Genomic DNA, 14,948 nt, shown 5'->3' with positions numbered 1-14,948 from the left:
CTTGCGACTCGCGTTCTGCGTCTTATGTAGATAGGCCTTAAAGTTAAAACATCCTTATCAAATCCGCTTTATTCTATGCAGAAATTCTTTTGCGCGCGCAATGGAACTAAACTCTCAATCATGCAGTGATTCAGTGCTGTACTGTGCAGCTATATCTTATGGATCTCTCAACCATAATAGTTGTGCTGCAGACCACATAAGAGGGATAGCAATAATCCTTTGGTTGAGGCAACCATATACAAGGGTATTATAACCGAATGTTACGTATCGTAAGAACTACGGTTATGACAACTGTATAAATGGGCATATCTTAACAGCTACATTGAATGTAATATCAATTTAACTTGAATTTACATACATTTCTCTTTTAATCATAGAGAACATTGTTGTAACAACCGTAACAATTTTCTCCGTTTTTTAAATAAAGCCGATGTGACAACGTGCCCCGTGTAACAACGTGCCCCGGTCTACCCTATCTTTTGAGAAATATGTGTAATTAATAATTAGGCTTATTACAATTTCTAAACACGTTCCTTATTTTTAGCCAAAATATATCACAAATAATCCGAGATGCGTTGGCGAGTGTATTTGCTCGACTGTAGTACAGGATGGACTCGCATCTCCGAGTTCGAAATAGTTGCTGTGTTGACACTGTTCGGCCGTGAAGATACGAGCAAATATAACGGAAATTGTACGCGACGGCATGTACGTTCTTGAATTATTTATAAAGCAACTACAAAATATCAAAGAGAATGAACAAGAAAATTTCAACTATTATAAACAGATAAATGAATTGAGAGAATAAATTAACATATTAAATACTTAGCAGCAAAGTACATCTCTTGAAAATGTAAAGAGTTATCTTAAATATAGAGAGAAAAGTTGTCATATAATTTAAAATTACAAAAATTTGAGCATTAAATTTTTTAAATTAAATTATATTATTTTTTCTAAGAGTCTTTCTGTTTTTATAAAATTGTAATTATCACAAATAATTTTTTATTAAATAAAAATCCCTGCAAGATCCAAATAATGTTTTTAGTTATTGAGTTAAAAAATTACAAAATAGATCCTAATACACGCCTAAATATCAAAACGTAGATGAAACTTTTATAAATATAAGTTGATTAATAAATCAAACCGTGAATCGATACGATTAAATAATTTTAAAATAGAGGTACGAGAAAGGGGTGACTTGTACGCGAATAAAAGAAAAGAATATATCCATGCAGAGCGATTATAATTCATAAATCATAGTGAGTTTCGAGTCGAGTCGAGCAATCGCATATATCCGTAGTTCTTTTTTTCCGATGAATTTGCATATCCGGTTGCGCTGTCGGCTCACGAAAATTTGCATGGCCGGCTGTGCAGCCAGGTAATGGAATTGGTATGGCAGTCTATAATCCGCATTGAGATCGACCGTCTGCTCAACCCGAAAATCAAGCGGTCTACCCTCTACGATCGATACCGATAATAACGTGCACGCGGTATGACAATATGGTGAGGGCCAGAAGATTAGAAATTCCATCGCATCCATATTCGCTCAAGCAGAACCCATTAGACATAGCGCGCGTATATGAGAAACAGAACTTTTGTAAATAAAAACATCTTGGAATCTTCGAAACGGATGAAAAAACGACAAACGCGGTAAAATAAGGAGATCGGTCCGCGCTTTCTATATTGCGAACATTGTGGTTAACGAGATCTTTGTCGTCACGCATATAATAACCGATCCTCGTCGAATATTTCGTTTAATATTCCAGAAATCTCTTCACCCTGTGAAAGAATCGGAGGAAGAACTTGATTGCATAATCAAAAAAGGTTGTACTCTCGAGAACCTATAATACGCTTCTCCGTGGAAATTTCAAGCGAACGATATAAACAACGAGCGGCTTAGAAATTCCGTTGTACCCATGTCCAATCATTTCCGTGAAAGCGAAATGCCAGCGGATAGTCGTTAATATTCATCTCCGGCTGCCGGCGCTCTTTAGATTCGTTCTGTCCTCAGAATTGGAAAGGAATCGCAGCTCGATACGTCTCCGGTAAGAAGACAGCCCCGCGCCTTTTTTTTCGTCTCCGTGCTCCGAGTACCCGCCCTCGTCCTTTTCCTACAAGAAATCGGCTCGCCTCCACCCCATTGGCAGGATATACGTTTCGCATTATTGATGCGAAGCGAGTTCGCAGCCGCGCTCTCGAAGGTATCCCGGAATAGTAAGAAGTAAGCACCCCCGAGCGTGCGCGCGAATGTTGAAGTCTGCAAAGTGAGGAAAGGGCCGCGAAGAAGTGGCGGAAGAGTGTGAAGCGAAAGTTGGACACCCAAAGGAAGGAAAGGAATTACGGGAGGGAGAGAGAGAGGGACAGAGAGAGAGAGAGAGAGAGAGAGAGAGAGAGAGAGTCTCTCTTTCTCCCCGTGAAGAGATTCGCTTCGATTAGTAATAAGTAAGTTGGCGACGTAAGTTCCATCCTGCTCCGAGCTTCGGATTTCGCCTCTTGGACATTCACGGAAAGTTTCTTCTTATTTCAATATCATTATATACACTACAAATCGCGAAATACTGCATTAGAGAAGTTCAACGAGATACGGGAGCAGAGTGAGACTTAACGCCCTTTCTTCAGCGGAGCATTAGGGCGCTACGACACTAATATTGCACACTGCAAAGTGTAATAACGATGATAAGAAAGAGGAACAAGTGTCGAGGTATCTATTAATGATACGCTCTACGGAAATTACTTGAAATTTCAAATTACGTCACGATACGCGGGAGTTGTGTAAGAGTATCGCACAGAAGCATGAAAATGTAGTCTTGTCATTATACCTCGATGAAATGTGCGCTAATACGAAACGCTTCGGTGAGCGCCATAGTTGCTCAATTTGCTAACTCGCACGGAAGCGAAGGAAAACAGACAAGGCAGAACCCTCTTGCTCATTATTTCAACGAGTTTCTGTACGCAGATTCTCTTAGATTCCTCGTTTATTTGTACATATAACAGATAACTCCAAACAGATACCATTCACATTGTTCGTACGATGAATTATTACAAATTTATATAAAAATGACTGACAATGAGATAAAAATTTATGTCATACGTGTATAATAAAGAACTTTTAATTTGATATGGGATTGTTTAAATATTCTATTATTTCTCTAATATTAGAGAATAGAGTTAAGAAATGCTATATATTCCCAATTATTGGTTTAAAATAAAACTTTATATGAATATCTTTCGTAATGATTAAACCAGTTGGGTTTTTAATCAGATAGATTTTAAAATACCTGAGATCTTCGAAACAACCAAGTTATCAAAGAAATATATATTTCGATATCACGTTAAACGAAAATTAAGATATACTTTCAAAACTACCAAAACATCGTTGTTCAAATATATAAAATTTAAATTAAATATTGCATGAAAAAATATTCTCAAATCCACATTCTTTTCTTCGCATCTCTCTATTAGATGGAAATGTAGGATTTTTTTGCCTAGTAATTTAATTCTTCAAAATGGCTCGAGACCAATAACAAGATTTTGAAAAATTTTATAGTCAAATATTTTGCGACTCATACTCATAAGATCTATCAATTTTTTATTTTTATTTTCTTTTTTGTAATATTTTGGTAGAGATTTAGCGAAAAATATCTTATTACATGTAACAATTCTTATTATATATAACAAGCAGATAACTTACATTACCAATATCTTACTAATATCAGGGTACCTGACCCATCTTAAATTTTGTAATTTTGTTTTAATTACATTCAAACAATTATTTTAAGAAAAGTTTTCTTATAAAATTGTATTAAATTGGTAAAAGCTAAAGACTTATTAAATAAATTATCCCAGTTTGCATATATGTATTTTGTTATAAACTATTTAAAAATTACCTAAACTACTTAATAATCTTCATATCATGGAATGAAATATAAAAATAATTTCTTAAAAGAAATCAAAAATTAAAAAATAAGATACACTCGTGTGTGATAACAGCCTTTGTTGAAAAAGTTTAAAACGGATCATGATTTGCATTTTACTTATATATATACTTGATAATTAATAATTTTGTGCAAAAAATATAAAACATTAAAAGAATATAATACGTGTAAATAATGTATTACTCACTCACACACGCATATTACTTGCGTCATGCTTTTCTTAGATTTCCACCTCCTCTCAAGATGTCAAAGCTGTCGCTCTTATATATCACTCGCGAGTAATTACGGTCACGCGCAAGCTATATAGTTTGAAAATAAGTCTCTTACGCGATACTTTGTATGGCACTTTAAAAAACAAGATGCGACGAACCGTCCGCGGTTTACTTATACACTCAGTGACGATTTGTCGTGAATCCATTGGATAGTGGTCACAGTGCATGAAATGCGCAAGCCACATAAGAGCTATTGAACAACTCGTGGTAATGCAATGTCTCTGGTACACTTGCTTCCTTGTCGTTAGATTTTCAGATCCTCGGGGTACTGAGTTCTATCGCCACGTTAAGGTATACCGTTAAGGTATACCGGAAAAATATGCAAGATACATGTATGAATACAAATGTTGTTATAGAAACAATTGTCACAAAACAATAATTTGTAATTTTCATTCTTTATCACTTTGAGATATCTCTTCAAAATGAGAATAAATCCCGAGAAGTATATACTTCGATAAAGAATCATTGTCCCGATAGATTTATGAATTATTACTCGCATAGTCTAGTAACCGCTTATTATAATAATTATAAGAAACGATATAATTTGGTATCTTTTAATATTCATTATAAAATTTCGAGAGATAATACGATAATACTCACGTCACTACTTGCTCAAATGTCAATGTGCAAATGCAAATAACGCGACAATCTTGCATACTCGCTGTCATAAATGTCAAAACCAAGGCTGCACGTTGTATGCCATATAAATAAATACCAAACCCGATTGCTATTATTTCAAAGTATTTAATATCTTATAAAGGAATAAATTTTTTTTAGTATATTTTTTGCGTTTCATGAAACCCCACATTAAGTCCGATGAATTTCTATTATTAAATCTATATATCAATTAAAAAGCAAACTCTATTAAATTTGTTATTGTAAAAAGTATATTAAATTAATGTGTTATTTTTACTTTATGCAGTTTTGTATCTCGAAAAAAATAAAATTATGTGATTTTAATAAGTCAAGAGAGATCTTGTAATTTTTATAATTGTGAAAGTAAATTTCAATTGCAAATTAATTAAGGTTGTACTAATTGTCAGAATACGATTTGTATTAATTTTCCTTTGATATAAGTACATGATATCTTGCTTTTAAAAGTTCTTCATCTAAAAATAAATTTTGTAGATGTTATATTAAAATACAAGTACGTTACACAAGTCAAGTGTGAAATGCATAATACTTATGTTTGTTGGCTATTGAAACATAATGAAAAGAAATGAATTTTACATCATACATCTTTGTATACGTAATAGTCATATTAATATTGACCTATAAATACGTATACTTAATTATCATATAATGGAAATCACATTAACGATGAATTCATCAACGCTCATCAATTATGTACCACTATGTGATACACAATTATGTGTTAATATGTATCTCGATTCATGATTATTTATATGAGAATAAATAACGCTGTGAAAAATGTTACCGGAAAATGTGAAAATTATCATATTAATGGGATATTTTTTTTCGCAGTGACTCTTTGTAATGCAGATTAGATACAGTCCTTTTTACGTAAGGACGCAATTAGTTTTTCGATTTCGGTGAGACGCGCTCCTGAAACGCTATTTCAAATTTACTTTCTTCGATACAGGAGTTAGTCATTATATTGATTCCCCCCGGGTTCAATCAGCAGAATTTTTTCTTCTCGCATAAACGTTTCATTTGCATGCAAATAATGGCGTCTGTAGCGCACAGTTCCGGTCCTTTGTCTTGCTTTACCATCGGTTCAGGTGCAAATTCGCGACAGTCTAATTCCATCGACTACAAATTGCGTTGAGCCGGCAAATACGGAAGCGTATAATATTCGTATATACAGATTATCCCGATCTTCCTTTTCTTTTTACAATTTTACATCCAACGATTCTTCGATCAATTTCAAGTAGATTCTTCCCCAACGAGAATCTAATTGTACACTGTACTTCTTCAGAAATCTTTAATATTCAACGTAATAATATTTATAAAATGTTATCTCTCATATAATGAAGAGAGAGATATGTAATCTGTAAAAAAAATGTAACGCAAGCCATTGCAATAGATCACTGTCAAAAAGAGAAAGAGAGAAAAAAAAGGGAAAATATATACAGAAGATTTGATATAAATCGCGTGGGGGATGCACGATGAAATCTGCATGTTTTGACAATCAGAACGAAACGGTTTCAAGTATCTCGCGGATTGGCAATTTGATTGAACGTGGAAATGAGTTATCAGAAATGGAAATCAAATTTCGAAGCAGGAAACGGTAGATACGATCCAAAATCGACTGGTAAGTTCGTTGCCGAGCGCGATGCAATATATCCCGCTTTATCTGATGGTGTGATCATCCTTCGCGACAATCACATGTTGTAAGCACTAACTAGATCATACATATTCATGACGAAGTACTTCATTTGTTTGCTTTCATTATCCTTCATTCCATAAAAACCTTTTATCATTCTCTGTTTCGTTAAGCTTTGTGAAGATACTCGCGTTGCGCTATGGATATATCTTTATTACGGCGTACTGTATTAAAGGTAATAAAAGATGAATATTATCCATTTTGAAGCATAGATTTTAACAAAGTGAAAATATATATGAAGAGAGCTAAAACATTAATAGATAATGTTTCATATGTCGATAAAACATTAATAGACTGTGCAAAATGTAATATCTGCAGAACTGCAAGCAGAAATATTATAATGTCACGTGTGTTTTGCCGCGGAGAAACTTGTTCGATTGGATAGCAATCAGTACACGGTCGCATAATTGTTGCCGAAGTTAATAACGAAATATATATATATATATATATATATATATATATATATATATATATATATATATCTAACGCAGCTGTATTCCGCTTAATCTAACGAGAGTAGTACTATCGTTTCGAAGAAAACAACTTGTTTTACGTAAAAAAAAAGCAATTACGCTTGGCTGTTGAAACTGTTATAAAGAGAACTATCGACACGAGTGACGTTGATGGAGAACGGTGCCATCCCCGTTTGTTTTGCCCGTGTCACATCCTGATTGCAACCCCCTTTTCCTTGCCCCTTTTGAATTCAACGTGTTTACCTAGGGCGATTCAACGACGTATAACATTGTAATCTGTTATACGTGGCGTCGAATGCGTTATGACAGAGAGACGGCGATGCATCCAACCTCCCCTTTGGCCACATTTGAGAGGAGGTGGACGACGTTAACGGCGTTGTCGCGGCACCCGGAGAAATTTCAGGCTTCGGAGAGTCAACGTTTCCGACTCGATGCAACCCGACAAATAATTGGCCATCCGCCAAATACCGGCTCTACACGTGTTAAATGTCACCCGTTAGGCGAAGTCGCTAGAGAGAGAGAGAGCCCCGTCGCGACGACGAATTTCGCTTGTGATTTTCGCCGCACTGCGATCTGACAGCGGACATGTGGCGATGGACATGTAATTCACGCGATGGCGTGCTATTGCGAAGGCAATAGTTAGCGGTACAATAGTCAGCAATAGTTCGCGCCCAACTTACTATTTTCGTCGCGGAGACGCGGTCAATGACCGTATCCGCCGATATTCCCTTTGTCGTTTTATGGACAACTATAGTGAACGACGTTTCTTGAACTTGTTTACAATAACGTACTGTAATGGTAATTCTTGATTAGTCTGAAGAAAATTATTTATAAACTGCAACAATATATCTAAAGCATACTTGTTTGTAATTATATCTGATTCAGTTTTACTACGGTTTTGTTATTTGAGAATTTCTGCTTTCTAAATTGCATTTTTTTCAATATACACATATTTTTAACGTTTAATGTTTTTATGTATGCGGATTGTCAAATTGAACAATTAAATTCTGCCGATCTGTACAGGAACGTATAGAAACGTTCACCAAATTATAAGTATTGCAATTTTGCAGACTGTCTAATTTGCTAATTATAACGCAATAATGATTAAATGGGGCAATGGTTTGCGGTTTAATTGAGTAACGGGTTAAGCACACACAGGTGCAATTTACCACGAGTTAAGTGAACCGTAACGAAGGTAGCCCATCGAATGAAGTGGCCTCGGAGGTCGATTGACGAGAGGAGAGCGAACGTGTCGTTAACAAAGTAATTTTTCAAACGAGCAAGCATTATTCCTGAGTTAAGCCGATGAGGGGGGTTTATCGAACGCGCACGTCGGCAAAACAAATGGTCATTCGGCGTATATAATTCTCCTATATTCTGTTTGCGAAATTCACTGTGTAGGTGTACAATGTATATGTACTCGTACGTCAGACGGAGAGGCAGAAATATTATATTTCGTATCCAGCATTGTGCAAATGAGATAATTTCCCGAGTGTGATGTGAGACGTTATTATTCTCATAATTAAAAGTTGAGCACCTAACTTGCAACGGCTCTATAATTTTCCTAATTATTCCGGGAAGGGATTTCCTTTTTGTGGCCACGAATAGAGCCGATCGTTGACCTCTTTCACCCATTTAGTAATATTCAATATTTCACGTGCTTCGCGAGCAATCCTGACGTGTCCCTGCCAGATCTCATAAAAACTTTATTCGCAGGACGTGGACGTTACAATGACATCGCCCTGTGTCTCAGAAAGTAGAAAGGTAATATCTGATGTTCAGTCCGCGGCGGTAATGCGAAGAAAACTTACGTTTCCACTGGGTATACTTTCTTAAAAATTGATGCTTTTACCATGGACACGGTAGAATCGATGCCGCGATGGTGGAAACTTTTCTATTTCATACCGAAATAACGTTAATCTGTTTTAATACTAATAAAGTTGTATAACACATCTCAGAGAGATTATTTTCATGAAGAAAAAGAAGAAAAGTTATATCTATACTTAATAATATATAATTTAAAAAAATTGAGTATGTTTTATAAAAATAGCTAAATCTCTCTCTCTCTCTCTCTTTCTTATATTATTTTTTGAAAAGCGCAGATTTATCTTGGATCTAATTTGCGCAATAACATTTCTTTTACACAGTACATAAACATCTAATTTGTACCTCAAAGATAACTTAAAAATTTGAAAAATTGATTTTTAAAAAATCAGCTAAATTATTTTCGATTATCTATATATAGTATATGATATATTTTCTGATTTATTAACGATCGCTGCTCGAAGCAGAAGACCCGATGGCGTGTGGCGAAAGCATGAGAAAAATACGAGTCGCCATGCACGTACGACGAAGAGTCGTAAACCATCAGCCGTAAAGCCCAAGCATTTACGGGACGCGTCGCACACTGGAATCAGAGTCTTTTCACGAGAAACTTTTTCACACCGCACTCACAGTTACAACGTTTCATTCAGAAAAATCGCAGCTGTGATGATGAATTAAGGCTGAATTTATCGCAAACCGTACAATATTATACGCATAAACATATGAGTAAAAATACGTACGTACGAAAATTTTAATTGGGACTATAAAATTTATTTTATTTTCTGGTTTACTTTCTCTTGACTGTATATAGGATAAGATATACTCCACAGTTTTTTACAATGTAAGTCTCTACTTCGTTTAATCTTGAAATTATATTAATTATTACAAACTTGTCATCAAATTTACGATAAGAAATATTTAACGTTGAAAGCTTTTTACAACATCACTGTGCGTTTTATTACAAAACGGATAAAAGAATAAATGGCAAAATAAAATGATATCTAATTGGATTAAGAACTTATAGTGCAGATTGCGATGTCACTTGCAGCAGTACGGTTGAGATCAAGTGGGATCTTATGAATCGTTCTCTTGTCCAACGTAATAACGAAATATAATAAATAGCATGTTGTTACCAGCTCTGGCAAACCTCCAGGCTGTTGCCGACATGAATCGTCGTCGAAAGCTATAAAAGGGATATAAAGGGATAAAGCTCAGAGAACAATAACATTTGACCTAATCGAAAATATAATTAGAGAAAGTAATATGTCGACAGAGTTTCGTATTAAAACAATTAGAATTTAAATATAGCATGCACATCCTTTTTAAGTAAAATACTGAGCCGGCTAACGATGCAACAGAAACACTGCCATTAGTGTAAAATTGTCATTTCATTGCAATCTATCTTCCTTAAGTTTTTATGAGAGCCTAAATACGTCTTAGAAATATTTTCGCTCTTCTGATACAGTAATATATATACAGCTAAATTGACTTCTCATTATTCAAGTGGACGTATTAATCTCACAAGTGCCATTTTTTCTCGTTCTCATAAATAGAAGCAGTACTGTCTCCAACAGGTTTATTAATCCAATGAGCCATGAGTGTAAAAATACGCAGCTGAGTGTCGGTAGATTTATCATGTCAGCGGACGGACACGAAGACGAATGTCCCGTAACAATTAATGACTGTTACTCCTCCGCGATAACGAGAGCATTTGAGGAAAAGCATCATTGAAAGCGGTCACAATATACTGTGCGATCATTAATAAAACAAGTTCCAAATTTTACCAGGTATTAAAATGAATATAAAATTAGAGAGTTTCAACGGAAAAATATGTATATCACACATACACGCTCACACATATATACCTACACACCTACACACAATGGCAGTTTAATAACAGCCAATTTTTTAATCCTTAAATCCGATATAAATGCGGAAAAACAACATTAATAATAACACATGTAACATACAGTACATTTAATGTGATTATGAATTTGTGCACATTAAATTAACTTAATCTGAGTAAACAGAAAATCTTGTGTCGCAGCAAATTGTAGAGCATATTTTATTCTATAACAAATTTTGTAGTTTTAATTCAAAATTTTTGTATATTTGTTTCTTTTTTTATATACATATATATTTATCTCGATATTTATTAAATTAAAATGTATAATATATAAACATTATACAATATAATACTTGACGTATTTAGCCATATATGTATGTGTATATACTAAGAATGGATTCGTTGCAAATTATACAATGTATTCTATAGCTAAACACGTATCAAGTATTATATTGTATATAATGTTTATATTATATACACATTTTAATTGAATTGAATTCGTAACAGGTCAAGCGTAAAAACTTTAAATTGCGAGATTATCTTTGAAATTCAGTCGTTGACTTAAATCCTGTAAAAAATCCTTCTCATTTCCATTATAATTCAAATAATTCTTTCGCCGCTTCGGTTATCTGTAAATTGATTAGCAAAGTCTGTTTAAAAAGTCGACTTTAACTGACGCGTAAAGCCGATTAAAACGCAACATCGGAAACTTGTTAATCTCGTTAGAAAAGTGCAGATAGTAGCAGTATAGCTAAATTATGATCCGCGAAAAAGGAGGACGAAATTACAACGACTATAACTAGAGTTCGCGCTCGTTTCAGGCTTCACAGGCGCAACTGTTCAAATTATTTCCTCGTTCTAGAGAAATTACTATCGTGTACTTTTTGCCGAGGTTCTTTGCATCTTCCTGCCAACGTTATCCGACGGCGACCGGCACGGCCCTTCCGGTAATTTGCTTTTTCCCCTCCCGGGTTTGCTTGGCTCCTTTCTGCGCAGTGGTGCCCACCACTCTTCTTTCTTGAAAATTTAATCGCGGAGCCGCGACGTCGCCTTTAATGCGATTCTTCGCCGCGTTCCTCCTTTTACCTTGCCTCGTTTTACCGAAGTTTTATTTCATGCCGTCGACATCCGCCGACGCGAGACTTTCTAAAAGAGCCATCCGCGTTCGTTGCGGTTAATAACGGCAACCTTTTCCCGAGGACACTCGCTAGATCTTAAAGAAAGAAAGAAAGAAAAACACATCGGTGTGTTTCGGTATTGCGGCATCGGTTAAATATCGCCAGCACCACCGGAAAGGTCGGAATAAATCGGTTTTCGATATTAACGAATGCCGTTCCGAGAATTGGTTAGCGAAATTAAATACGTTCCTCTGGTTTGGAGCGCGGAACCATGGTCTAAATTTTGCAATCGTAAGCTAGGATCCGCAGGAACCAATTTCGACTTCTACATTCAATTTCGTCTTACTTCAACTCTTCGTTCAAATACGTTAACGTTTTAAGAACGCTTACAACGGCGAACGAAGCGTATAATATGATATTCAGCCAGTCGTGAAATTACGAGATACTACAAGAGATTCTGAATCGTAATTTTTATGAAAAATCTCATCTTGGATAATCGCGGACGTAACATGACGGAAACGTACTTGTCCTGCATAAGATCCTACTTGACTTTATGAAGCGCAAAATTAGCATTTGTTATTAATTTCGTCCAATTTAAAGGATAATTAATTATTACAATTAATTTAACGAGACAATCGACGTTTTTATAATATTTTAAATTTAAATCGTAAATAATGTAGAAGATATCTTATTTAGGGCCAGTTTTCATCAACACCGATTAACTATAACCTTCGATTAAACTCTTCATCTCTTTCTGACTGTTTGGAAAGAAACGAAAAGTGAGTTTAATCGAAGGTTACATGCAGTTAATCGGAGATGGTAAAACCAGCCCGTAATGTGGTATCTCGATTGTTTTTACTTGCGATCGCAGATATGTATGAAAATCAATTTATCTTGCATGTGTCAAAATATATTTATAAAGCAACACAATTGGGTGAATTATTATCATTCACCGGAGTGACTTAAAAAAAAATAGAAGTTGAGAATCTCATTCCAACTCACATTTAGCCGTATTTTTTAATGCTCATGAACGAAATCAACAACTCAAATTACTGTCTGTCCGTTTCACTTCAAATCAAATTACTTAGCCGCCGGCGGTACATAGGGTCGTAATTGCGAAGGAAACTTCTCAAAAGATGCTTAAGTTCGAGAAAACTTTCTTAGGCTCGTTCTCAAATTTACATTTTCCGCGTTCTAGCGAAGGAGACTTTGCTAGTCTCCACGACGACTTTTATCGATGCAGTGCCATCACCCTGGTATAATTAAACTTGTCGCATATCCTTTCGGAACATCGTATCTATTACTCGGGAATGAACCGATCTCGAGTACTTCGTCGCGAAATCTATGTCGACACGTATCATAAAATTTCATTACCTTTTCGCGGCCAGTTCGCAAAAGGTAATCGCGGTTCGTTATTAACATAGGACTACTTTCTGTTGAGCAGGAACGAACGGATGCGCCGGACAGAATTGGCCCTGGAATGGTAATCGCGATGCGGCGATAATAATGGCTATCATGGCGGCCACCCTGTTCCTGATGATGACATCGCTGACGATGACGGTGCCGCCGATAACAAATGTAGCGCCGAGGTGCGAGCCGATGGTTAGCAGGTAGCTCGCGGGCATCCTCTATGAAGATATCGCTACCACTGTCTGATCCGATTACGTCGTCCATGTAAAACCTAGTAGTCTAGGGCTTCCAGTTATATATGTTACTATGTATAGAATAGATAGTCGAATAACGATGATTTTTATTCTCGAGGAGCCTATGAAAGACGGAGAGGAATTGGTGAAACGCTGGCGGATCGACGCGACGCAGGACTACGCGCGTAATTCATATACAGTTACTTTTGAACATGTCTTTTTGATGTAAATTCTTGGTCGCCAATAAGAAAACAAATGAAGGGGATAGAGCAGCGTTTGAGAATTGAGACGTAGGCAGGAATAATGATTACCTATTAGAGCAACGAGGTGATCGTGAAATTATTACGAACTGACGGATCAGCTTCGTAAAGCAATCAGGATTACAAGATGATAACAAATGTTTTAATAACGAAGGAACGAAGAAGAAGATTATGGTGATTCGATTTCCGTTACGTTTTGATTTAAATTTTTTTCGACAGAACACACGTCGAGTGCTGTAAACGCGATATTTATTAGTGACCGGAGTGTTCACCAAGTGTCAAATATAGATTATACAGGGGTAACTATACGATAACTGATATAATATAATGTTAGCGCAGTAACGAGCGGCGTTCTGCTCAATATTCGCTCCTTTTATGATGTTTAACAGAAAAAAACGCATCATAGGTACCGATTTGTAATCTGTACAAATTGTAATAAATTATAATACGAACCGTAAACATGGTATACCGCATTATTGACACGCACCACGTATCACTATTTCATTTCTTTTCTTTATATTTACGCAGATCTTTTCACCGGGGAATAAGATCAATTCAAACGCTAGGTAAGTACATTTTACCTTTTCATGCTCTCTTTCTGCATTCTATTTTTATTCTTTGTTGTAGCGGAATTCTCGTATTTACATATCTATATATTCTACTACGTTTCTTCGCATTTTAATAGCATTAATATTTCACAATATGCAAACGATCGCAATCGTAGAATAAACTCAGTATAGCTTCAGACTCATGTGCTCTTAAAACTAAGTCCTAATCCAGAAGATGCTTTTAAACTTTTATACCTTCAAACCGAGTTAATATTGATCCATCCATTTCACGCGAGTACGCGCGCGTTTACACGAAGTACTCTTGGTCTTCGGCACGGCTTAGCATAAAAATAATTATCATCCAGTTGCGCCAGCGCATCTCTCCCTTTCCCTCCCTCCCCCTCTCTCTCTCTCTCTCTCTCTTTCTATGAAAACGTTCCTGTATTCCCGCTTCCGCATTCGCAGAAACGTTTTAACCTTTACGACTACTCGTGTCAATTATACGGGAGGATTCTAATTGGACCAATCTCAGTTCGAATCGAAGTGCCTGACATTTAAAAGCACTTCTTCCTCATCAAGCGAGAGTGCGCAAAGACTTATTCATTATGCGATATGTTAATGCGGGGCTATCTGGTCAGCTTGGAAAAGCCCTAAACCCGATTTAGGAATTTCCAAATTGAGAATA

The 14,948-nt window shown here is 35.9% G+C and overlaps 1 protein-coding gene across 1 annotated transcript in view; it reads left to right on the top strand.

Annotated features, from left to right (window-relative positions):
* LOC112452374 overlaps positions 1 to 14,174 on the top strand; it is a 100,905-nt gene extending 86,731 nt beyond the window's left edge. The window contains exons 6-7 of the mRNA XM_025012540.1: positions 13,257 to 13,422; positions 13,574 to 14,174. Coding sequence (XP_024868308.1) covers positions 13,257 to 13,422; positions 13,574 to 13,583 — 176 coding nt within the window. The 3' untranslated portion in view covers positions 13,584 to 14,174. The remainder of the gene's footprint in view (positions 1 to 13,256; positions 13,423 to 13,573) is intronic.
* The last annotated feature ends 774 nt before the right edge of the window (positions 14,175 to 14,948 follow it).

The sequence above is a fragment of the Temnothorax curvispinosus genome, unplaced genomic scaffold (genome assembly GCF_003070985.1).
Source record: "Temnothorax curvispinosus isolate PA1 unplaced genomic scaffold, ASM307098v1 QBEX01003323.1, whole genome shotgun sequence".
In the NCBI taxonomy this organism is placed as follows: Eukaryota; Metazoa; Arthropoda; class Insecta; order Hymenoptera; family Formicidae; genus Temnothorax; species Temnothorax curvispinosus.
The sequence above is the reverse complement of the archived record's forward strand: the minus strand, read 5'-3'. Positions and strand labels throughout refer to the sequence as shown.